This window comes from Pogoniulus pusillus, unplaced genomic scaffold (genome assembly GCF_015220805.1).
Source record: "Pogoniulus pusillus isolate bPogPus1 unplaced genomic scaffold, bPogPus1.pri scaffold_51_arrow_ctg1, whole genome shotgun sequence".
Taxonomy (NCBI): Eukaryota; Metazoa; Chordata; class Aves; order Piciformes; family Lybiidae; genus Pogoniulus; species Pogoniulus pusillus.
This window is the reverse complement of record NW_026974710.1, coordinates 175,044-203,005: the sequence shown is the minus strand read 5'-3', so window position 1 is coordinate 203,005 and position 27,962 is coordinate 175,044. Positions and strand designations below refer to the sequence as shown.

The window sequence follows — 27,962 nt, the reverse complement described above, 5'->3', positions numbered from 1 at the left end:
ACACAATGCTCTCTGTGACGTCACACAATGGTCTTTGTGACATCACACAATGCTCACTGTGACATCACAATGCTCTTTGTGACGTCACACAATGCTCACTGTGACATCACAATGCTCTCTGTGACGTCACAATGGTCTTTGTGACGTCACACAATGCTCACTGTGACATCACAATGCTCTCTGTGACGTCACACAATGGTCTTTGTGACGTCACACAATGCTCACTGTGACATCACAATGCTCTCTGTGACGTCACACAATGGTCTTTGTGACGTCACACAATGCTCACTGTGACATCACAATGCTCTCTGTGACGTCACACAATGGTCTTTGTGACGTCACACAATGCTCACTGTGACATCACAATGCTCTCTGTGACGTCACACAATGGTCTTTGTGACGTCACACAATGCTCACTGTGACATCACAATGCTCTCTGTGACGTCACACAATGGTCTTTGTGACGTCACACAATGCTCACTGTGACATCACAATGCTCTCTGTGACGTCACACAATGGTCTTTGTGACGTCACACAATGCTCACTGTGACATCACAATGCTCTCTGTGACGTCACACAATGGTCTTTGTGACGTCACACAATGCTCACTGTGACATCACAATGCTCTCTGTGACGTCACACAATGGTCTTTGTGACAGTCACACAATGCTCACTGTGACATCACAATGCTCTCTGTGACGTCACACAATGGTCTTTGTGACGTCACACAATGCTCACTGTGACATCACAATGCTCTCTGTGACGTCACACAATGGTCTTTGTGACGTCACACAATGCTCACTGTGACATCACAATGCTCTCTGTGACGTCACACAATGGTCTTTGTGACGTCACACAATGCTCACTGTGACATCACAATGCTCTCTGTGACGTCACACAATGGTCTTTGTGACTTCACACAATGCTCACTGTGACATCACAATGCTCTCTGTGACGTCACACAATGGTCTTTGTGACGTCACACAATGCTCACTGTGACATCACAATGCTCTCTGTGACGTCACACAATGGTCTTTGTGACGTCACACAATGCTCACTGTGACATCACAATGCTCTCTGTGACGTCACACAATGGTCTTTGTGACATCACACAGTGCTCACTGTGACATCACAATGCTCTCTGTGACGTCACACAATGGTCTTTGTGACGTCACACAATGCTCACTGTGACATCACAATGCTCTCTGTGACGTCACACAATGGTCTTTGTGACGTCACACAATGCTCACTGTGACATCACAATGCTCTCTGTGACGTCACACAATGGTCTTTGTGACGTCACACAATGCTCACTGTGACATCACAATGCTCTCTGTGACGTCACACAATGGTCTTTGTGACGTCACACAATGCTCACTGTGACATCACAATGCTCTCTGTGACGTCACACAATGGTCTTTGTGACGTCACACAATGCTCACTGTGACATCACAATGCTCTCTGTGACGTCACACAATGGTCTTTGTGACGTCACACAATGCTCACTGTGACATCACAATGCTCTCTGTGACGTCACACAATGGTCTTTGTGACGTCACACAATGCTCACTGTGACATCACAATGCTCTCTGTGACGTCACACAATGGTCTTTGTGACGTCACACAATGCTCACTGTGACATCACAATGCTCTCTGTGACGTCACACAATGGTCTTTGTGACGTCACACAATGCTCACTGTGACATCACAATGCTCTCTGTGACGTCACACAATGGTCTTTGTGACGTCACACAATGCTCACTGTGACATCACAATGCTCTCTGTGACGTCACACAATGGTCTTTGTGACGTCACACAATGCTCACTGTGACATCACAATGCTCTCTGTGACGTCACACAATGGTCTTTGTGACGTCACACAGTGCTCACTGTGACATCACAATGCTCTCTGTGACGTCACACAATGGTCTTTGTGACATCACACAATGCTCACTGTGACATCACAATGCTCTCTGTGACGTCACACAATGGTCTTTGTGACATCACACAATGCTCACTGTGACATCACAATGCTCTCTGTGACGTCACACAATGGTCTTTGTGACGTCACACAATGCTCACTGTGACATCACAATGCTCTCTGTGACGTCACACAATGGTCTTTGTGACATCACACAGTGATCACTGTGACATCACAATGCTCTCTGTGACGTCACACAATGGTCTTTGTGACATCACACAATGCTCACTGTGACATCACAATGCTCTCTGTGACGTCACACAATGGTCTTTGTGACATCACACAATGCTCACTGTGACATCACAATGCTCTCTGTGACGTCACACAATGGTCTTTGTGACATCACAATGCTCTCTGTGACGTCACACAATGGTCTTTGTGACATCACACAATGCTCACTGTGACATCACAATGCTCTCTGTGACGTCACACAATGGTCTTTGTGACGTCACACAATGCTCACTGTGACATCACAATGCTCTCTGTGACGTCACACAATGGTCTTTGTGACGTCACACAATGCTCACTGTGACATCACAATGCTCTCTGTGACGTCACACAATGGTCTTTGTGACATCACACAATGCTCACTGTGACATCACAATGCTCTCTGTGACGTCACACAATGGTCTTTGTGACGTCACACAATGCTCACTGTGACATCACAATGCTCTCTGTGACGTCACACAATGGTCTTTGTGACGTCACACAATGCTCACTGTGACATCACAATGCTCTCTGTGACGTCACACAATGGTCTTTGTGACGTCACACAATGCTCACTGTGACATCACAATGCTCTCTGTGACGTCACACAATGGTCTTTGTGACGTCACACAATGCTCACTGTGACATCACAATGCTCTCTGTGACGTCACACAATGGTCTTTGTGACGTCACACAATGCTCACTGTGACATCACAATGCTCTCTGTGACGTCACACAATGGTCTTTGTGACGTCACACAGTGCTCACTGTGACATCACAATGCTCTCTGTGACGTCACACAATGGTCTTTGTGACATCACACAATGCTCACTGTGACATCACAATGCTCTCTGTGACGTCACACAATGGTCTTTGTGACGTCACACAATGCTCACTGTGACATCACAATGCTCTCTGTGACGTCACACAATGGTCTTTGTGACGTCACACAATGCTCACTGTGACATCACAATGCTCTCTGTGACGTCACACAATGGTCTTTGTGACGTCACACAATGCTCACTGTGACATCACAATGCTCTCTGTGACGTCACACAATGGTCTTTGTGACGTCACACAATGCTCACTGTGACATCACAATGCTCTCTGTGACGTCACACAATGGTCTTTGTGACGTCACACAATGCTCACTGTGACATCACAATGCTCACTGTGATGTCACATAATGGTCTTTGTGACATCACACAATGCTCACTGTGACATCACAATGCTCTCTGTGACGTCACACAATGGTCTTCGTGACGTCCGACAGTGCTCACTGTGGCATCACAATGCTCTCTGTGACGTCACACAATGGTCTTTGTGACATCACACAATGCTCACTGTGACATCACAATGCTCTCTGTGACGTCACACAATGGCCTTTGTGACATCACACAGTGATCCCTGTGACATCACAATGCTCTGTGACGTCACACAACGCTCACTGTGACATCACAATGCTCTCTGTGACGTCACACAATGGTCGTTGTGACATCACACAATGCTCACTGTGACATCACAATGCTCTCTGTGACGTCACACAATGGTCGTTGTGACATCACACAGTGCTCACTGTGTCATCACAATGCTCTGTGACGTCACACAATGCTCACTGTGACATCTCAATGCTCTCTGTGACGTCACACAATGGACTTTGTGACGTCACACAATGCTCACTGTGACATCACAATGCTCTCTGTGACGTCACACAATGGTCTTTGTGACGTCACACAATGCTCACTGTGACATCACAATGCTCTCTGTGACGTCACACAATGGTCTTTGTGACATCACACAATGCTCACTGTGACATCACAATGCTCTCTGTGACGTCACACAATGGTCTTTGTGACGTCACACAATGCTCACTGTGACATCACAATGCTCTCTGTGACGTCACACAATGGTCTTTGTGACGTCACACAATGCTCACTGTGACATCACAATGCTCTCTGTGACGTCACACAATGGTCTTTGTGACGTCACACAATGCTCACTGTGACATCACAATGCTCTCTGTGACGTCACACAATGGTCTTTGTGACGTCACACAATGCTCACTGTGACATCACAATGCTCTCTGTGACGTCACACAATGGTCTTTGTGACATCACACAGTGCTCACTGTGACATCACAATGCTCTCTGTGACGTCACACAATGGTCTTTGTGACATCACACAATGCTCACTGTGACATCACAATGCTCTCTGTGACGTCACACAATGGTCTTTGTGACGTCACACAATGCTCACTGTGACATCACAATGCTCTCTGTGACGTCACACAATGGTCTTTGTGACATCACACAATGCTCACTGTGACATCACAATGCTCTCTGTGACGTCACACAATGGTCTTTGTGACGTCACACAATGCTCACTGTGACATCACAATGCTCTCTGTGACGTCACACAATGGTCTTTGTGACGTCACACAATGCTCACTGTGACATCACAATGCTCTCTGTGACGTCACACAATGGTCTTTGTGACGTCACACAATGCTCACTGTGACATCACAATGCTCTCTGTGACGTCACACAATGGTCTTTGTGACATCACACAATGCTCACTGTGACATCACAATGCTCTCTGTGACGTCACACAATGGTCTTTGTGACATCACACAATGCTCACTGTGACATCACAATGCTCTCTGTGACGTCACACAATGGTCTTTGTGACGTCACACAATGCTCACTGTGACATCACAATGCTCTCTGTGACGTCACACAATGGTCTTTGTGACATCACACAATGCTCACTGTGACATCACAATGCTCTCTGTGACGTCACACAATGGTCTTTGTGACATCACACAATGCTCACTGTGACATCACAATGCTCTCTGTGACGTCACACAATGGTCTTTGTGACGTCACACAATGCTCACTGTGACATCACAATGCTCTCTGTGACGTCACACAATGGTCTTTGTGACGTCACACAATGCTCACTGTGACATCACAATGCTCTCTGTGACGTCACACAATGGTCTTTGTGACATCACACAATGCTCACTGTGACATCACAATGCTCTCTGTGACGTCACACAATGGTCTTTGTGACGTCACACAATGCTCACTGTGACATCACAATGCTCTTGTGACGTCACACAATGCTCACTGTGACATCACAATGCTCTCTGTGACGTCACACAATGGTCTTTGTGACGTCACACAATGCTCACTGTGACATCACAATGCTCTCTGTGACGTCACACAATGGTCTTTGTGACGTCACACAATGCTCACTGTGACATCACAATGCTCTCTGTGACGTCACACAATGGTCTTTGTGACGTCACACAGTGCTCACTGTGACATCACAATGCTCTCTGTGACGTCACACAATGGTCTTTGTGACGTCACACAATGCTCACTGTGACATCACAATGCTCTCTGTGACGTCACACAATGGTCTTTGTGACGTCACACAATGCTCACTGTGACATCACAATGCTCTCTGTGACGTCACACAATGGTCTTTGTGACATCACACAATGCTCACTGTGACATCACAATGCTCTCTGTGACGTCACACAATGGTCTTTGTGACATCACACAATGCTCACTGTGACATCACAATGCTCTCTGTGACGTCACACAATGGTCTTTGTGACGTCACACAATGCTCACTGTGACATCACAATGCTCTCTGTGACGTCACACAATGGTCTTTGTGACGTCACACAATGCTCACTGTGACATCACAATGCTCTCTGTGACGTCACACAATGGTCTTTGTGACATCACACAGTGATCACTGTGACATCACAATGCTCTCTGTGACGTCACACAATGGTCTTTGTGACGTCACACAATGCTCACTGTGACATCACAATGCTCTCTGTGACGTCACACAATGGTCTTTGTGACGTCACACAGTGCTCACTGTGACATCACAATGCTCTCTGTGACGTCACACAATGGTCTTTGTGACGTCACACAGTGCTCACTGTGACATCACAATGCTCTCTGTGACGTCACACAATGGTCTTTGTGACGTCACACAGTGCTCACTGTGACATCACAATGCTCTCTGTGACGTCACACAATGGTCTTTGTGACATCACACAATGCTCACTGTGACATCACAATGCTTCTGTGACGTCACACAATGGTCTTTGTGACATCACACAATGCTCACTGTGACATCACAATGCTCTCTGTGACGTCACACAATGGTCTTTGTGACGTCACACAATGCTCACTGTGACATCACAATGCTTCTGTGACGTCACACAATGGCCTTTGTGACATCACACAGTGCTCACTGTGACATCACAATGCTCTCTGTGACGTCACACAATGGTCTTTGTGACATCACACAATGCTCACTGTGACATCACAATGCTCTCTGTGACGTCACACAATGGCCTTTGTGACATCACACAATGCTCACTGTGACATCACAATGCTCTCTGTGACGTCACACAATGGCCTTTGTGACATCACACTGTGATCACTGTGACATCACAATGCTATCTGTGACGTCACACAATGGTCTTTGTGACATCACACAGTGCTCACTGTGACATCACAATGCTTCCTGTGACGTCACACAATGGTCTTTGTGACATCACACAATGCTCACTGTGACATCACAATGCTCTCTGTGACGTCACAAAATGTACCTTGTGACATTACACATTGCTCACTGTGACGTCACACAATGGTCTTTGTGACATCACACAATGCTCACTGTGACATCACAATGCTGTCTGTGACATCACACAATGGCCTTTGTGACATTACAAAATGCTTTCTGTGATGTCACACAATGGTCTTTGTGACGTCACACAATTCTCACTGTGACATCACAATGCTCACTGTGATGTCACAGAATGGTCTTTGTGACATCACACAATGCTCACTGTGACATCACAATGCTTACTGTGACATCACACAATGGTCTCTGTGAAATCACACAGTGATCACAGTGACATCACAATGCTTTCTGTGACGTCACACAATGCTCTCTGTGACGTCACACAACGCTCACTGTGACATCACATAATGGTCTTTGTGACATCACACAATGCTCACTGTGACATCACAATGCTTCCTGTGATGTCACACAATGGTCTTTGTGACAATTCACAATGCTCACTGTGATGTCACACAACGGTCTTTGTGACATCACACAGTGGTCACTGTGACATCACAATGCTATCTGTGACGTCACACAATGGTCTTTGTGACGTCACACAGTGCTCACTGTGACATCACAATGCTTTCTGTGACGTCACACAATGGTAGTGGTGACATCACACAATGCTCACTGTGACATCACAATGCTCACTGTGACGTCACAATGGCTCTTTGTGACATCACACAATGCTCACTGTGACATCACAATGCTCTCTGTGACGTCACACAATGGTCTCTGTGACATCACACAATGCTCACTGTGACATCACAATGCTCTCTGTGACGTCACACAATGGTCTTTGTGACATCACACAATGCTCACTGTGACATCACAATGCTCTCTGTGACGTCACACAATGGTCTTTGTGACATCACACAATGCTCACTGTGACATCACAATGCTCTCTGTGACGTCACACAATGGTCTTTGTGACATCACACAATTATCACTGTGACATCACAATGCTCTCTGTGACGTCACACAATAGTCTTTGTGACATCACACAGTGCTCACTGTGACATCACAATGCTTTCTGTGACGTCACACAATGGTCTTTGTGACTATTCACAATGCTTACTGTGACAACACAATGCTTCCTGTGACGTCACACAATGGTCTTTCTGACATCACACAGTGCTCACTGTGACATCACAATGCTCTCTGTGATGTCCCACAATGGCCTTTGTGACATCACGCAGTGATCACTGTGACATCACAATGCTATCTGTGACGTCACACACTGGCCTTTGTGACATCACACAGTGATCACTGTGACAACACAATGCTATCTGTGACGTCACACAATGGTCTTTGTGACATCACACAGTGATCACTGTGACATCACAATTTTCCCTGTGACGTCACACAATGGCCTTAGTGACATCACACAATGCTCACTGTGACATCACAATGCTCTCTGTGACATCACAAAATTACCTTTGTGACATTACACATTGCTCACTGTGATGTCACACAATGGTCTTTGTGACATCACACAATGCTCACTGTGACATCACAATGCTGTCTGTGACATCACACAATGGCCTTTGTGACATTACAAATGCTCTCTGTGACGTCACACAATGGTCTTTGTGACGTCACACAATGCTCACTGTGACATCACAATGCTCTCTGTGACGTCACACAATGGTCTTTGTGACGTCACACAATGCTCACTGTGACATCACAATGCTCTCTGTGACGTCACACAACGCTCACTGTGACATCACAATGCTCTCTGTGACGTCACACAATGGTCTTTGTGACATCACACAGTGATCACTGTGACATCACAATGCTCTCTGTGACGTCACACAATGGTCTTTGTGACGTCACACAATGCTCACTGTGACATCACAATGCTCTCTGTGACGTCGCACAATGGTCTTTGTGACATCACACAGTGATCACTGTGACATCACAATGCTCTCTGTGACGTCACACAATTGTCTTTGTGACGTCACACAATGCTCACTGTGACATCACAATGCTCTCTGTGACGTCACACAATGGTCTTTGTGACGTCACACAGTGCTCACTGTGACATCACAATGCTCTCTGTGACGTCACACAATGGTCTTTGTGACGTCACACAATGCTCACTGTGACATCACAATGCTCTCTGTGACGTCACACAATGGTCTTTGTGACGTCACACAATGCTCACTGTGACATCACAATGCTCTCTGTGACGTCGCACAATGGTCTTTGTGACATCACACAATGCTCACTGTGACATCACAATGCTCTCTGTGACGTCACACAATGGTCTTTGTGACGTCACACAATGCTCACTGTGACATCACAATGCTCTCTGTGACGTCACACAATGGCCTTTGTGACGTCACACAATGCTCACTGTGACATCACAATGCTCTCTGTGACGTCACACAATGGTCTTTGTGACGTCACACAATGCTCACTGTGACATCACAATGCTCTCTGTGACGTCACACAATGGTCTTTGTGACGTCACACAATGCTCACTGTGACATCACAATGCTCTCTGTGACGTCACACAATGGTCTTTGTGACATCACACAATGCTCACTGTGACATCACAATGCTCTCTGTGACGTCACACAATGGTCTTTGTGACGTCACACAATGCTCACTGTGACATCACAATGCTCTCTGTGACGTCACACAATGGTCTTTGTGACGTCACACAATGCTCACTGTGACATCACAATGCTCTCTGTGACGTCACACAATGGTCTTTGTGACAGTCACACAATGCTCACTGTGACATCACAATGCTCTCTGTGACGTCACACAATGGTCTTTGTGACATCACACAATGCTCACTGTGACATCACAATGCTCTCTGTGACGTCACACAATGGTCTTTGTGACGTCACACAATGCTCACTGTGACATCACAATGCTCTCTGTGACGTCACACAATGGTCTTTGTGACGTCACACAATGCTCACTGTGACATCACAATGCTCTCTGTGACGTCACACAATGGTCTTTGTGACGTCACACAATGCTCACTGTGACATCACAATGCTCTCTGTGACGTCACACAATGGTCTTTGTGACGTCACACAATGCTCACTGTGACATCACAATGCTCTCTGTGACGTCACACAATGGTCTTTGTGACATCACACAGTGATCACTGTGACATCACAATGCTCTCTGTGACGTCACACAATGGTCTTTGTGACGTCACACAATGCTCACTGTGACATCACAATGCTCTCTGTGACGTCACACAATGGTCTTTGTGACGTCACACAGTGCTCACTGTGACATCACAATGCTCTCTGTGACGTCACACAATGGTCTTTGTGACGTCACACAATGCTCACTGTGACATCACAATGCTTCCTGTGACGTCACACAATGGTCTTTGTGACGTCACACAATGCTCACTGTGACATCACAATGCTCTCTGTGACGTCACACAATGGTCTTTGTGACATCACACAATGCTCACTGTGACATCACAATGCTCTCTGTGACGTCACACAATGGTCTTTGTGACATCACACAATGCTCACTGTGACATCACAATGCTCTCTGTGACGTCACACAATGGTCTTTGTGACGTCACACAATGCTCACTGTGACATCACAATGCTCTCTGTGACGTCACACAATGGTCTTTGTGACGTCACACAATGCTCACTGTGACATCACAATGCTCTCTGTGACGTCACACAATGGTCTTTGTGACGTCACACAATGCTCACTGTGACATCACAATGCTCTCTGTGACGTCACACAATGGTCTTTGTGACGTCACACAATGCTCACTGTGACATCACAATGCTCTCTGTGACGTCACACAATGGTCTTTGTGACATCACACAATGCTCACTGTGACATCACAATGCTCTCTGTGACGTCACACAATGGTCTTTGTGACGTCACACAGTGCTCACTGTGACATCACAATGCTCTCTGTGACGTCACACAATGGTCTTTGTGACATCACACAATGCTCACTGTGACATCACAATGCTCTCTGTGACGTCACACAATGGTCTTTGTGACATCACACAGTGCTCACTGTGACATCACAATGCTCTCTGTGACGTCACACAATGCTCACTGTGACATCACAATGCTCTCTGTGACGTCACACAATGGTCTTTGTGACATCACACAATGCTCACTGTGACATCACAATGCTCTCTGTGACGTCACACAATGGTCTTTGTGACATCACACAGTGCTCACTGTGACATCACAATGCTCTGTGACGTCACACAATGGCTCACTGTGACATCACACAGTGCTCACTGTGACATCACAATGCTCTCTGTGACGTCACACAATGGTCTTTGTGACGTCACACAATGCTCACTGTGACATCACAATGCTCTCTGTGACGTCACACAATGGTCTTTGTGACGTCACACAACGCTCACTGTGACATCACAATGCTCTCTGTGACGTCACACAATGGTCTTTGTGACATCACACAGTGCTCACTGTGACATCACAATTCTCTGTGACGTCACACAATGGTCTTTGTGACGTCACACAATGCTCACTGTGACATCACAATGCTCTCTGTGACGTCACAGAATGGTCTTTGTGACGTCACACAATGCTCACTGTGACATCACAATGCTCTCTGTGACGTCACACAATGGTCTTTGTGACGTCACACAATGCTCACTGTGACATCACAATGCTCTCTGTGACGTCACACAATGGTCTTTGTGACGTCACACAATGCTCACTGTGACATCACAATGCTCTCTGTGACGTCACACAATGGTCTTTGTGACATCACACAGTGCTCACTGTGACATCACAATGCTCTCTGTGACGTCACACAATGGTCTTTGTGACGTCACACAATGCTCACTGTGACATCACAATGCTCTCTGTGACGTCACACAATGGTCTTTGTGACGTCACACAATGCTCACTGTGACATCACAATGCTCTCTGTGACGTCACACAATGGTCTTGTGACGTCACACAATGCTCACTGTGACATCACAATGCTCTCTGTGACGTCACACAATGGTCTTTGTGACGTCACACAATGCTCACTGTGACATCACAATGCTCTCTGTGACGTCACACAATGGTCTTTGTGACGTCACACAATGCTCACTGTGACATCACAATGCTCTCTGTGACGTCACACAATGGTCTTTGTGACGTCACACATGCTCACTGTGACATCACAATGCTCTCTGTGACCTCACACAATGGCTTTTGTGACGTCACACAATGCTCTCTGTGACATCACAATGCTCTCTGTGACGTCACACAATGGTCTTTGTGACATCACACAATGCTCACTGTGACATCACAATGCTCTCTGTGACGTCACACAATGGTCTTTGTGACATCACACAATGCTCACTGTGACATCACAATGCTCTCTGTGACGTCACACAATGGTCTTTGTGACGTCACACAGTGCTCACTGTGACATCACAATGCTCTCTGTGACGTCACACAATGGTCTTTGTGACATCACACAATGCTCACTGTGACATCACAATGCTCTCTGTGACGTCACACAATGGTCTTTGTGACATCACACAATGCTCACTGTGACATCACAATGCTCTCTGTGACGTCACAGAATGGTCTTTGTGACGTCACACAATGCTCACTGTGACATCACAATGCTCTCTGTGACGTCACACAATGGTCTTTGTGACGTCACACAATGCTCACTGTGACATCACAATGCTCTCTGTGACGTCACACAATGGTCTTTGTGACGTCACACAATGCTCACTGTGACATCACAATGCTCTCTGTGACGTCACACAATGGTCTTTGTGACGTCACACAATGCTCACTGTGACATCACAATGCTCTCTGTGACGTCACACAATGCTCACTGTGACATCGCAATGCTTTTTGTGACGTCACACAATGGTCTTTGTGACGTCACACAATGCTCACTGTGACATCACAATGCTCTCTGTGACGTCACACAATGGTCTTTGTGACGTCACACAATGCTCACTGTGACATCACAATGCTCTCTGTGACGTCACACAATGGTCTTTGTGACGTCACACAATGCTCACTGTGACATCACAATGCTCTCTGTGACGTCACACAATGGTCTTTGTGACGTCACACAATGCTCACTGTGACATCACAATGCTCTCTGTGACGTCACAGAATGGTCTTTGTGACGTCACACAATGCTCACTGTGACATCACAATGCTCTCTGTGACGTCACACAATGGCCTTTGTGACATCACACAATGCTCACTGTGACATCACAATGCCCTCTGTGATATCACACAATGGTCTTTGTGACATCACACAAAGCTCACTGTGACATCACAATGCTCACTGTGACATCACAATGCTCTCTGTGACGTCACACAATGGTCTTTGTGACATCGCACAGTGCTCACTGTGACATCACAATGCTCTCTGTGACGTCACACAATGGTCTTTGTGACGTCACACAATCCTCACTGTGACATCACAATGCTCTCTGTGACGTCACACAACGCTCACTGTGACATCACAATGCTCTCTGTGACGTCACACAATGCTCACTGTGATGTCACAGAAAGGTCTTTGTGACGTCACACAATGCTCTCTGTGACGTCACACAATGGCCTTTGTGACATCACACAATGCTCACTGTGACATCACACAATGGCCATTGTGACATCACTCAGTGATCACTGAGACATCACAATGCTCTCTGTGACGTCACACAATGCTCACTGTGACATCGCAATGCTTTCTTTGACGTCACACAATGTCCTTTGTGACATCACACAGTGATCACTGTGACATCACAATGCTCTCTGTGACGTCGCACAATGGTCTTTGTGACATCACACGATGCTCACTGTGACATCACAATGCTCTCTGTGACGTCACACAATGGTCTCTGTGACATCACACGATGCTCACTGTGACATCACAATGCTCTCTGTGATGTCACACAATGGCCTTTGTGACATCACACAGTGATCACTGTGACATCACAATGCTTTCTGTGACGCCACACAATGCTCTCTGTGACGTCACACAACGCTCACTGTGAAATCACATAATGGTCTTTCTGACATCACACAATGCTCACTGTGACATCACCATGCTCTCTGTGACATCACACAATGGCCTTTGTGACTATTCACAGTGCTCACTGTGACGTCACACAACGCTCACTCTGACATTCACATAATGGCCTTTGTGACATCACACAATGCTCACTGTGACATCACAATGCTCTCTGTGACATCAAACAATGGCCTTTGTGACATTACATAATGCTCACTGTGACATCACAATGCTTTCTGTGACATCACATAATGGTCTTTGTGACAACAAACAATGGTCACTGTGACATCACAATGCTCTCTGTGATGACGCACAATGTCCTTTGTGACGTCACACAATGCTCACTGTGACATCACAATGCTTCCTGTGACGTCGCACAATGGTCTTTGTGACGTCACACAATGCTCACTGTGACATTGCAATGCTCTCTGTGACGTCACACAATGGTCTTTGTTACATCACACAGTGATCACTGTGACATCACAATGCTCTCTGTGACATCACACAATGGCCTCTGTGACATCACACAGTGATCACTGTGACATCACAATGCTCACTGTGACGTCACACAATGCTCTCTGTGACATCACAAAGCTCTCTGTGACGTCACACAATGGTCTTTGTGACATCACACAATGCTCACTGTGACATCACAATGCTCTCTGTGACATCACACAATGCTTTCTGTGACGTCACAGAATGCTCACTGTGACGTCACAATGCTCTCTGTGACATCACACAATGGTCTTTGTGACATCACACAATGCTCACTGTGACATCACAATGCTCTCTGTGACGTCACACAATGGTCTTTGTGACATCACACAATGCTCACTGTGACATCACAATGCTCTCTGTGACATCACACAATGGTCTTTGTGACATCACACAGTGATCACTGTGACATCACAATGCTTCTGTGACGTCACACAATGGTCTTTGTGACGTCACACAATGCTCACTGTGACATCACAATGCTCTCTGTGACGTCACACAATGGTCTTTGTGACGTCACACAATGCTCACTGTGACATCACAATGCTCTCTGTGACGTCACACAATGCTCACTGTGACATCACAGAATGCTCACTGTGACGTCACAATGCTTTCTGTGACGTCACATAATGGCCTTTGTAACATCACACAATGCTCACTGTGACATCACAATGCTCTCTGTGATGTCACACAATGGTCTTTGTGACGTCACACAATGCTCACTGTGACATTACAATGCTCTCTGTGACGTCACACAATGGTCTTTGTGACATCACGCAGTGATCACTGTGACATCACTATGCTTTCTGTGACGTCACACAATGCTCACTGTGACATCACAATGCTCTCTGTGACGTCGCACAATGGCCTTTGTGACATCACACAGTGATCACTGTGACATCACAATGGTTTCTGTGATGTCACACAATGGTCTTTGTGACATCACACAGTGATCACTGTGACATCACAATGCTTTCTGTGATGTCACACAACGGTCTTTGTGACGTTACACAATGCTCCCTGTGACGTCACAATGCTTTCTCTGACGTCACACAATGGTCTTTGTGTCGTCACACAATGCTCACTGTGACGTCACAATGCTCTCTGTGACATCACATAATGGTCTTTGTGACGTCACACAATGCTCAATGTGACATCACAATGCTCACTGTGACATCACAATGCTCTCTGTGACGTCACACAATGGTCTTTGTGACATCACACAGTGATCACTGTGACATCATAATGCTTTCTGTGACGTCACACAACGCCACTGTCACATCACATAATGGTCTTTGTGACGTCACACAATGCTCACTGTGACATCACAATGCTTTCTGTGACGTCACACAATGGTCTTTTTGACAACACACAGTGATCACTGTGACATCACAATGCTCTCTGTGACATCACACAATGGTCTTTGTGACATCACACAGTGATCACTGCGACATCACAATGCTCTATGTGACGTCACACAATGCTCTCTGTGACGTCACACAATGCTCACTGTGAAATCACATAATGGTCTTTGTGACATCACACAATGCTCACTGTGACATCACTATGCTCTCTGTGACATCACACAATGGACTTTTTGATAATTCACAATGCTCACTGTGACGTCACACAATGGTCTTTTATGATGTCACACAATGATCACTGTGACATAACAATGCTTCCTGTGATGTCACACAATGCTCTCAGTGATGTCACACAATGCTCACTGTGACATCACAATCCTCTCTGTGACGTCAGACAATGCTGTATGTGACGGTCACACAATGAACTCTGTGACGTCACACAACGGTCTCTGTGACGTCACACAACGGTCTCTGTGACGTCACACAATACACTCAGTGATGTCACACAATGGTCTTTGTGATGTCACACAATGCTCACTGTGACATCACAAGCCTTTCTGTGACGTCACACAGTGGTATTTCTGACATCACACAATGCTCACTATGACATCACAACGCTTTCTGTGACGTCACACAATGCTCACTGTGACATCGCAAGCCTTTCTGTGACGTCACACAATCCTCTCTGTGACGTCACGCAATGCTCACTGTGACGTCACAATGCTTTCTGTGACATCAAACATTGGTCTTTGTGACGTCACAAAATGGTCTTTGTGACGTCACACAATGCACTCTGTGACGTCATACAATGGTCTTTGTGACGTCACACAATGCACTCAGTGATGTCACACAATGGTCTTTGTGACATCACACAATGGTCACTGTGACATCACAATGCTTCCTGTGATGTCACACAATGGTCTCAGTGACGTTGCACAATGCTCACTGTGACGTCACACAATGGTCTCTGTGATGTCACACTATGCACTCAGTGATGTCACACAATGGTCTTTTTGACGTCACAGAATGCTCACTGTGACATCACAATGCTTTCTGTGACATCACACAGTGGTCTTTCTGACATCACACAATGCTCACTGTGACATCAGAAGGCTTTCTGTGACATCACACAATGCTCACAGTGACATCACAATATGGTCTTTGTGATGTCACACAATGCCTCTCTGTGATGTCACGCAATGCTCTCTGTGACATCACACAATGCTCTCTGTGACGTCACACAATGGTCTTTGTGACATCACAGAATGCTCACTGTGACACCACAATGGTCACTGTGACGTCATTCAATGGTCTTTGTGACGTCACACAATGCACTCTGTGACGTCACACAATCATCTTTGTGACATCAGAGAATGCTCACTATGACCTCACAATTCTTCCTGTGATGTCACACAATGGTCTTTGTGACGTCACACAGTGCTCACTGAGACATCACAATGCTTTCTGTTATGTCACACAATGGTCTTTGTGACGTCACTCAATGCTCACGGTGACATCACAATGCTCTCTGTGACGTCACACAATGGTCTTTCTTACATCACACAATGGTCCTTGTGACATCACACAATGGTCTTTGTGATGTCACACAATGCTCACTCTGACATCACAATGCTTTCTGTGACATCACACAATGGTCTTTATGAGGTCACAGAATGCTCACCGAGACATCACAATGCTCTCTGTGACCTCACAATGCTCTCTGTTACCTCACACAATCGTCTCAGTGACGTCACACAATGCTCACTGTGACATCACAATGCTTTCTGTGACATCACACAATCATCTTTGTGACATCACAATGCTCTCTGTTGTCGCTGTTAGTCGCTGTTAGCATGCTGACTAATCCCAACATTGAGGAAATGGACTTTCAGAATCCAATATGGATTGTAAATGTAAGCTGTTTAATACACAAATCAGAAGGCTGTTTATACTATTACAGGATTATAGGTCGATTTCTAATTGGTCCATGCAATACATTTTTGTGGTTTAAAGCATAATCATTAGTAGATACAGAAAGGTATTTTTATAAGCAGTACGTGTGCTCATATATCAAACCCTACATTTCCAGATGTGCAGATCCTTTCTTCTAAGGTATATTCATGACTGATTCATTACTTTGTTTTACTTTGCACAGCTGTACCACAAGGATGCAACATCCTCAGGCCAACCCTGCTTTTTTTCATAGAAAGCACGAAGCGGACACAGTGTCCTTGAGCTGACCGGTGTCTTACCCGCTGTGTTCCAATCGCCTACATATTGATTGCAAAGCAACAGCCCCTACAAAATTCCCCACAATAACCGAGGGTTCTGAGTCGGCGGCGCTGGCTGTTGGGGCGCCGCAGGCTGCATCGGGACGTCTTGTGTTGGCGGCGCTGGCTGTTGGGGTGCCGCGGGCTGAGCAGGAACGTCTTGAGTCAGCAGCGCCGGTCGTTGGGGCGCTGCCGGCTGCATCGGAGCGTCTTGAGTCAGCGGCGCCGGCTGTTGGGGCACTGCAGACAGCATCGGAACAGTAGACGCACTGGAGAGGATCAGCAAAGGCACCACCGTACCCCGGGGAAATTTTCAGGTCGGAAAAGAGGGAGCTAGCTGGCGTAACCAGTGCCTCTAATGGTCTCTCCCCCTGAGTGTCCAAGCCGTTAGCAAGCCGTGCCGCTGCCGTAGCTGCAAGGGCCTGTTCCATTCTATGTTTCTTTAAGCAATTGGTGACATCGCGCCATTGCTTTTGCACGCTTTTGGCTGTTTTGTCACCGTCAATAGCCTGGTCAAAAATTGTATCGCCACAGCGGCGCCATTCAGATTCATCAAAAAGAGAGTCCGAGGTTTGAAAGTGTCCTCTTACTAGTCCATATGCCACCAAAGAAGTCATTTTTTTCTTCGACATGGAAACTCCTCGCTTTTCCAAAAAGTTCAAGAGGAGAGAAATTGCTACTTGTTTATCCAAAAGTGCTTGCGTGGTCGGTTCGCCAGCTCCCCAGAGGGAGTCACCAATACTTTGAAAAAGCCGCGGAAGAAGGGGGGGGCGGCTGGGAGGTTCCATGTTAGCGGCAAGGTTCCGTGAGCGCATGGGGTGGGGGGGGGGTCTGCTTTCCAGCAGCAGCTGCTCCAGGGCAGACCTGACTATGCACGATTACCGCCCCCAGAATGTGCCCATCTGTATGGTTGCACCCGTCGTCACGAAAGTTACCATTATTAAGGTACCCCCATATCTATGGGCGGTTCCAATCCTTAATAAGCGCCTATCTCTATAGGCCGCCCGTACCAGCAGACACTGTTCCCCGCAGGTAGGAACGGGACAAAAAGGGAAAACAGCGTGCTTCCCCGGCAAGATTCCGTAAGTGAAAAAAAAAGGGGGGGGGAATGGGTGTGTGTTCCTGCCTTCCGGCAACAACTGCTCCTCGGGGGGAGATCCAACTCTGCGTGATTACTGCCCCCAAAAAACGCCCATATGTATGGTCACGCGGCTGTCGCCACAGCTGTCGTTACTGAAGCACCCCCATATCTATGAGCGGTTTCAATCTTCAATAAGCGCCTATCTCTATAGGCCGCCCGTATCAGCAGACACCGATCCCCGTGGTTAGTAACGGGTTAAGCAAGGGGGAAGAGAAAAAAAAAGAAAAAGAGGAAAAAAAACCAGCGTGTTTCCCCAGCAGGGGGTATAGTAGCGTCCGATCTCTTGCGTTTCTACCAGCTCCTTCTATGTGGAAGCCTCTATGTCCTTCGCAGCCTGCGGGCCCGGATCCTCGTGGCCAGGGTGGGGGGGGGGGGGGGTTGCGGCCTAGCAGGATCATCGCGGCCTGGTGGGGGGGGCCCGGAGTTGCAGCCTAGCAGGCTCTTCGCGGCCTGGAGGGGGGGGCCCGGAGTTGTGGCCTACAGGCTCTTCGCGCGGGTTTTTCGTACCTGGCTGCGTAGCTATCCAGAGGTTCCATCGGTGTGTTCGGGCACCATCTGTCGGAGGACGGAGACTGGTGCGGCGAGAGATCGGGGCACTGAGCGTCGACTCTGTGGCTTCTGCGCAGCAGTTCGATTTATTAGGGCAATGCAACGACCTTTATAGCCCCCAAAGGGGGTGTAGACAACTAACTTAGCTTAAGATTGGTACAAGTGGAAGGTACAGATTGGCTCCAGGTTAAGTGTAAGGCAGAGATAGGTTAGCTTACAGTAAACACCTTAAGGCCCCCACCCAGGGGGGCTGGCCAGAGTCAGCCCCCTGGGCTGTGCCCGCCCCAGGGGCCGGCAGATTCCACCCCCTGCCAGCTGTGCGTGGGTTGCTCATGGTTCCCAGCTTAGGCCCCTGGGAGCCTCAAGGCTCCAAGGACACTTCTCATCACAGGGTCTGATGTTTACATTTCATGCTTCGCTGCAGGAGAAAGCTTCTCACAGTCACACAATGCTTTCTGCGATGTCACAGAACGGTGGATCGGAGGAACCAGCCCAATACAAGATTCTGGAACTTAATGTGAGATCCCCTTCGGGACCACCCCCAAGGAACAGTTCAGGTCCCCAAGAACTTCCCCTCACCTCATCGCGGGACAATATTATCGCGTCAGCACCATTCTCCACCACCCTGTACACATAATCAGTTATTGTTTCATTAGGCATGCGGGAATAAATTTCCCTTAACTCACGCAATTGCAGTGCCGTGTATGCTCGAATTCACGTGGTCGTGGTCGTTCTCCCCTTTTTTCCTTGAACGGTTTCTGATTTGAATACAGGTTTCACAGAGAAGTGTGGAAGAATTTCTCACCAGTCGAGGACACAAAGTCATAAACATGGGTAACTGGCGCTGAGAACGTCCTTGGTTCCCAGCGAGGCTAGGAAATCGAGATGTAAACAACTGAGCACCCCACACACAGCTGCAGTGGGCAGAGACTAGATAACCAAGGGGGCTGGAGTGGGTGGTCTGGGAGGCTGACCCTTAGAATGTTGTGATAAGTTAACCTATGCACACCTTACATGTAACTCTGGACCCTCTGACTGTAACCAATCTTAAGCTGAGCACGCCTCTTGCTAGAATGCATATAAGTCACTGTATCACGGAAATAAAGGGGATTTGACCATCTAGCCATATTGGTGAGCAAAGAGTCATCTTCCCATAGCGCTCCACCGAACGTGTTTCCCAACAGAGAAGGATTTCATGCTTCCATATATTTCCTCCATTTCCGCGTCGCTGCTACTTGGTGTGGTTTCAGGCAATGACTTGGGGTGGTGCTTCTCATTCCGGTGGGGCGGCGCAGGTGCATGGTCTCCATCGCTGCATAATGGCGGCAGCTCAGAAGATGTCACTGGTTGGGAAGATGGCGGCAGCTCATCCCGGTGGTCGGTTTGAGTCATTGAGGAGTGCAGAATAATCACCTGTGGCGTCAATGGCGGTGGTGGTGGCACCTGTTGCTGATTTACTCGGGTACGTGGCAAAGGGACTGGTGAGGATTGCAGTTGCGGCTCCTGTTGTGGCAGCTGCTGGCGTGGCAGTTGGGGTGCTGCAGGCGGCAAATCCCTGAAGATTGGCAAGTCATACTGCTCAGGACCCGGCGGTTTGGTGCGTGGCTGCGGTTGGGAAGATTGTGCCATCAGCAGCGGTTGCAGCAGCTCTGGTGTTTGAATCGGTGAAAGAGCTGGCAAGTCCCGGAAGATTGTTGGTTCTTTCCATCAAACTGCAGGACCTGGCAATTCAGCACACGTTTGCTCCTGCAATGCTTGGAAAACTGTCTTTTTAAGCCTCTCCTCTAAAGAACGTATCCGGTCCTCAGTTATCGCGGATTCAGTTACTTTCGCAGCGGCAGTCTCTCTCACGGCAGCTTCTCTCTCAATCTGAAGCCTTTTCAGCTCCCGTTGTGCCCTTTCTAAGTTTTCGCATTGCCATGCTATCTTACAACCTAAGCTCTTATTTTCAGCTTGTAACTGTTCGATCTGCCTTTCCAGCTTCCTGCCTTGCTGTTCCCAGCACTCTTTCTCTTTCTTTAAGCAATTAACTTGTTCATTTAAACTCTCTCCCGTTTCTTTCAATTTAAGACTCTCAACATTATTTATCATATTATCAAATGTGCCTTGTGCTTGAATTATGCATGCTGCTAACAAAATAAGATTCTCTTTATCGACTCTGTCTACTTCCTTTAAAGCTGTATACAACGTGGCTACCAGATCTGCCGATTTGTCCATAATTTGTTCTGGGCTAGCAAAAGTGAGCATAGCCATGGCTTTTTGTAAATGTTCAGGCTCAAAAATAGATGCCAGTCTGAAAAATAAATTGTCCATTGTCGACCTGATGATTGCCGACTCTGCTATCGCCAACCCTGCTCCGGCTGCAGCCATTTTGTTGCAGAACAGAGTTTAGGGGAATTTTTGGGGAATAACATGCGAGGCCAATTTATAAAGAAGGTTAAATGATTTATTACTAAAACACTAGAAATCCCCTTCCCCAAACTTATTTATAGCTATCCCATGTAAGTTCTTGGTTCGCGGTTGCAAATTAAAATACCTGAGGGGTGGTTGTAGCCAGGGGGAGGTTGCTCTCTTCTCTCAGGTGGCCAGCACCAGAACGAGAGGACACAGCCTCAAGCTCCGCCAGGGGAGATTTAGGCTTGAGGTGAGGAGAAAGTTCTTCACTGAGAGAGTCATTGGACACTGGAATGGGCTGCCTGGGGAGGTGGTGGAGTTGCCATCCCTGGAGCTGTTCAAGGCAAGATTGGACGTGGCACTTGGTGCCATGGTCTGGCCTTGAGCTCTGTGGTAAAGGGTTGGACTTGATGATCTGTGAGGTCTCTTCCAATGCTGATGATACTGTGATACTGTGAATGGCTAAAATGAAGAGAGTCTGTGATTTTAAGAGAGTTCATTTGAGTCTTGAGAGATTATTCAGTCTCTAAATAAAGTTTATCAGTTACTCACTGTCCAAATGTAGTTCAGAGAATTTTCAAAGCATTATGAATTTCAAGGTGCGTTGTCCGAGCCTCCAGTCCAGGCTGAGCTGAGCCCTGGCTTCTGAGGCTGACAAGGGTCGGGCGCTGCTGTGCCATCCCGAGTTGGCCGTAACCTTAATGCTGCGGTGCAAATGCCGAGCTATCCGTGTGCAGGCAGGGTATCATTCAGAAGGAGAGCAGGGAAGGGATGCTCAATTAAGGCAAATACAGCATTTTTATAGTGTCCAAAAGAGGTGTGTTCAACCAGTTCAGACAGACTGATGTTAACTTTACAGATTGGTACGAAGTTATAATCAATTCAGACAATTGGATAATTCTTACCAAAACAACCTGTAGAACCACCCAGGGGTCAGCCCCCAACAGATGTTCACTGGGTGATGAGAACCAAGGTCTTTTACTCCAAAACATAGCCTGTGTTTATGTCTCTGCCCCCCTGGGAAAGAAATCTTCCCAGGGCTGTTCGACTCATGCAGGCAGATAGAAATATTGTTTTGATTTTTCGATGGCTGGCCTTCATGTGAGCCACGACCCTGTGTACAAATGGGGCCTGCAAAAGGGCTCTGCTACCTTCCAGGACAGCTGCCCTTCTCCACCACAAAGCCCCTGGAGGACCTCCAGGAAAAGCCTCACCATGGCCACCATAGAGCACTTGGAGGACTTCCGACATAGGCTGCCCCAGAGCCACCATAAAGTCCTTTGAGGACTTGAGGCCTGTGCTGCCCCAGAGCCACCATAGAGCCCTTGGAAGACTTCCAGCCTAGGCTGGCCCATGTCCACCATAGAGCCCGTGGAGGACTTCTGGCCTAGGCTGCCCCCTTTCGACCATAGAGCCCTTGGAGGACTTCTGGCCTAGGCTGGCCTATGTCCACCATAGTGTCCTGGGAGGACTTTTGGCCTAAGCTGCCCCAGAGCCATCATAGAGCCCTTGGAGGACCTCTGGCCTAACCTGTGCCACAGCCACCATAGAGTCCTTGAAGGACTTCTGGCCTAGGCTGCCCCATATTTGACATAGAGCCCTTGAAGGATGTACTGCCAAGACATAGAGCCCTTGAAGGACGTACTGCCTTGGAGGCCTTCTGGACCAGGCTCCCCAGAGCTATCATAGAGCCCTTGGAGGACTTCTGGCCTAGGCTGCGCCAGAGCCACCATAGAGCCCTCGGAGGACTTACGGCCTAGGCTGCCCCAGAGCCACCATAGCGCCCTTGGAAGACTTCTGGACAAGGCTGCCCCAGTGCCACCATAGAGCCCTTGGAGGACTTCTGGCCTAGGCCACCCCAGGGCCACCATAGAGCCCTTGGAGGACTTCTGGCCTACTCTGCCCCAGGGCCAACATAGAGCCCTTGGAGGACTTCTGGCCAAGGCTGACCCAGAGGGACCATAGAGCCCTTGGAGGACTTGAGGGCCAGACCGCAGCATAGCCACCATAGAGCCCTTGGAGGATGTTTGGCCCAGGCTGCCCCAGGGCCACCATAGATCACTTGGGGGACTTCTGGCCTAGGCTGCCCCATGTCCTCTGTAGACTCCTTGGAGGACTTCTGGCCTAGACTGCCCCAGAGCCACCATAGAGCCCTCGGTGGACTTCTGGCCCAGGCTGACCCAGAGGGACCATAGAGCCCTTGGACGACTTCTGGCCTAGGCTGACCCAGAGGCACCATAGAGCCCTTAGGGGACTTCTGGCCTAGGCTTCCTCATGTCCACCATAGAGCCCTTGGAGGACTTCCACTCTAGGCTGCCCCAGAGCCACCATAGAGCCCTTGGAGGACTTTCAGTCTAGGCTGTCCCAGAGCCACTATAGAGGCCTTGGAGGACTTCTGTCCCAGGATTCCCCATATCCACCATAGAGAGCTTGGATGAATTCCAGCCTGGGCTACCCCATAGCCACCATAGAGCAGTTGGAGGACTATGGCCTAGGCTGCCCTTCTCCACCACAAAGCCCCTGGAGAACCTCCAGGCTAAGCCTCACCATGGCCACCATAGAGCACTTGGAGGACTTCCTGTCTAGGCTGGCCCAGGGCCACTATAGAGGCCGTGGAGGACTTCTGTCCCAGGACTCCCCATATCCACCATAGAGGCCTTGGATGAATTCCAGCCTGGGCTACCCCATAGCCACCACAGAGCAGTTGGAGGACTACGGCCTAGGCTGCCCTTGTCCACCACAAAGCCTCTGGAGGACTTCCAGGCTAAGCCTCACCATGGCCACCACAGAGCCCTTGGAGGACTTCTGGCCTAGGCTGCCCCAGAGCCATCATAGAGCCCATCAGAGACTTGGGGCCCAGGCTGCCCCCTGTCCACCATAGAGACCTTGGAGGACTACAGCCTAGGCTGCCTCAGAGCCACCATAGAGCCCTTGGAGGACTTACAGACTAGACTGCCCAACAGCCACCATAGAGCCCTTGAGGACTTCTGGCCTAGGCTGCCCCATATTCGACATAAAGCCCTTCCAGGGTGTACTTCCAATGCTGCTCCTGAGCCACCATAGAGGCCTTGGAGGCCTTCTGGATCAGGCTCCCCATAGGCACCATAGAGCCCTTGGAGCCCTTCTGGCCTACACTGCCCCATTAGCACCAGAGAGCCCTTGGAGGACTTCAAGGCTAGGCTGCCCCAGAGCCACCACAGAGACCTTGGAGGACTTCCAGCCTAGTCTGCCCCAGAGACACCATCGGGCCCTTGGAGGACTTCTGGCCAAGGCTGCCGCATAGCCACCATAGAGGCCTTGGAGGACTTCCAGCATAGGCTGCCCCTGTGTCACCATAGAGCCCTTGGAGGACTTCTGGCCTAAGCTGTGCCACTGCACCATAGAGCCATTAGAGGACTTGCAGCCTTGGCCACCCCAGAGCTATCATAGAGCCCTTGGAGGACTTTTGGCTGAGGCTGACCCATATGCACCATAGACCTCTTGGGGGACTTCTGACCTCTGCTGCACCAGAGCCACGATAGAGCCCTTGGAGGTTTTCTTGCCTAGGCTGCCCCATAACCACCATGGAACCCTCAGAGGACTTCTGGCCTAGGCTGCCCCATGGCCACCATAGAGCCCTTGGAGGACTTCTGGACAAGGCTGCCCCATAGCCACCAGAGAGCCATTGGAGGACTTCCAGACTAGGCTGTCTCAATGCCACCATAGAGACCTTGGAGGACTTCTGGCCTAAGCTGCACCATAGGCATCATAGAGCCATCTGGAGGACTTCTGGCCTAGACTGCCCCATGTCCTCTGTAGACTCCTTGGAGGACTTCTGGGCTAGGCTGCCCCAGAGCCAACATAGAGCCCTTGGTGGACTTCCAGGCTAAGCCTCGCCATAGCCAGCATAGAGCCTTTAAAGGACTTCCAGCCTAGGCTGCCTCAGGGCCACCATAGAGCCTGTGGAGGACTTCCAGCTTAGGCTGCCCCAGGTCCACCATAGAGCCCATGGAGGACTTCCAGCCTAGGCTAACCCATATCCATCATAGAGCCTGTGGAGGACTTCTGGCCTAGGCTGCCCCAGAGCCATCATAGAGGCCTTGGAGGACTTTCAGCCTAAACTACCTAATAGGCATAATAGAGTCCACGGAGGGCTTCCAGCCTAGGCTGCACCACAGGCATCATAGAGCCATTGGAGGACTTTTGGCCTAGACTTGCCCCATGTCCACTGTAGAGTTCATGGAGGACTTCTGGCCCAGGCTGCCCCTGTGCCACCAAAGAGCCCTTGGAGGACTTCTGGCCTAGGCTGTGCCACAGCCACCATAGAGCCTTTAGAGGACTTCTGGCCTAGGCTGCCTCAGAGCTGCCATTGAGCCCTTGGAGGACTTCTGGCTTAGGCTTCCCCAGAGCCACCACAGAGACCTTGGAGGACTTCTGGCCTAGGCTGCCTCCTTTCCACCACAGAGACCTTGGAGGACTAAGGCCTAGGCTGCCCCATATCCACCATAAAGCTCTTGAAGGACTTTTGGCCTAGTCTGCCCCAGGGCCACCATGGAGCCCTTTAAGGACTTCCAGCCTTCTATGCCTGATAGGCACCATAGAGCCCTTGGAGGACTTCTGGCCTAGGCCACCCCAGAGATATCATAGAGCCCTTGGAGGACGTCTCGCCTAGGCTGCCCCATAACCACCATGGAACCCTCAGAGGACTTCCGGCCTAAGCGTCCCCATAGCCACCAGAGAGCCCTTGGAAGACTTCTGGCCTAGGCTACCCCATAGGCAACAGAGACCCATGGAGGACTTCTGGCCTAGGCTGCCCCAGAGCCACCATAGAGCCCTTGGAGGACTTCTGGCCTAGGCTGGCCCATGTCCACCATAGTGTCCTGAGATCTCCCAGAGACTACTCTCAGCAAGAGACCCTCAAGACAACTCTAAGTACCTTGCTTTGACCTCCCCAGTCTGGGCACACGGCTCCAGCCCCGGCCCTAGGGAACAAATGCCCCAAACATTTGGGCACTGTGGGTAGCAAGGGCTAAAATAGAATCATAGAATCATAGAATCAACCAGGTTGGAAGAGACCTCCAAGATCATCCAGTCCAACCTATCCCCCAGCCCTAGACAGTCAACCAGACTATGGCACCAAGTGCCTCATTGAGTCTTTTCTGGAAGATCTCCAGGGACGGTGCCTCCACCACCTCCCTGGGCAGCCCATTCCAATGCCAATCACTCTCTCTGTGAAGAACTTCTTCCTAACATCCAGCCTAGACCTACCCCGGCACAACTTGAGACTGTGTCCCCTTGTTCTGTTGCTGGTTGCCTGGGAGAAGAGGCCACCCCCCACCTGGCTACAATGTCCTTTCAGGTAGTTGTAGACAGTAATAAAATCACCCCTGAGCCTCCTCTTCTGCAGGCTAAACAGGCCCAGCTCCCTCAGCCTCTCCTCATAGCGTTTGTGTTCCAGGCCCCTCACCAGCTTTGTTGCCCTTCTCTGGACATGCTCCAGCACCTCAACATCTTTCTTGAATTGAGGGGCCCAGAACTGGACACAGCACTCAAGGTGTGGCCTGACCAGTGCTGAGTACAGGGGAAGAATAACCTCCCTTGTCCTACTGGCAAACTGCTCCTGATGCAGGCCAGGATGCCATTGGCTCTCTTGGCCACCTGGGCACACTGCTGGCTCAGCTTCAGCCTACTCTCTACCAGCAGCCCCAGGTCCCTTTCCTCCTGGCTGCTCTCCAGCCACTCAGTCCCCAGCCTGTAGCACTGCTTGGGCTTGTTGTGGCCAAAGGGCAGAACCCTGCACTTGGCCTTGTTAAATCTCATCCCATTGGCCTCTGCCCACCCACCCAGCCTGGCCAGGTCCCTCTGCAGGGCTCTCCTACCTTCCAACAGATCAACACCT

General features: G+C 48.9%; 1 protein-coding gene across 1 annotated transcript in view; it reads right to left on the bottom strand.

Annotated features, from left to right (window-relative positions):
- The window catches only part of LOC135174263 (zinc finger protein ZFP2-like), a 17,198-nt gene extending 816 nt beyond the window's left edge, over positions 1–16,382 (bottom strand). The window contains exon 1 of the mRNA XM_064141492.1: positions 16,375–16,382. Within this exon, the coding sequence (XP_063997562.1) occupies positions 16,375–16,382 (8 nt within the window). The remainder of the gene's footprint in view (positions 1–16,374) is intronic.
- Positions 16,383–27,962: the final 11,580 nt, after the last annotated feature.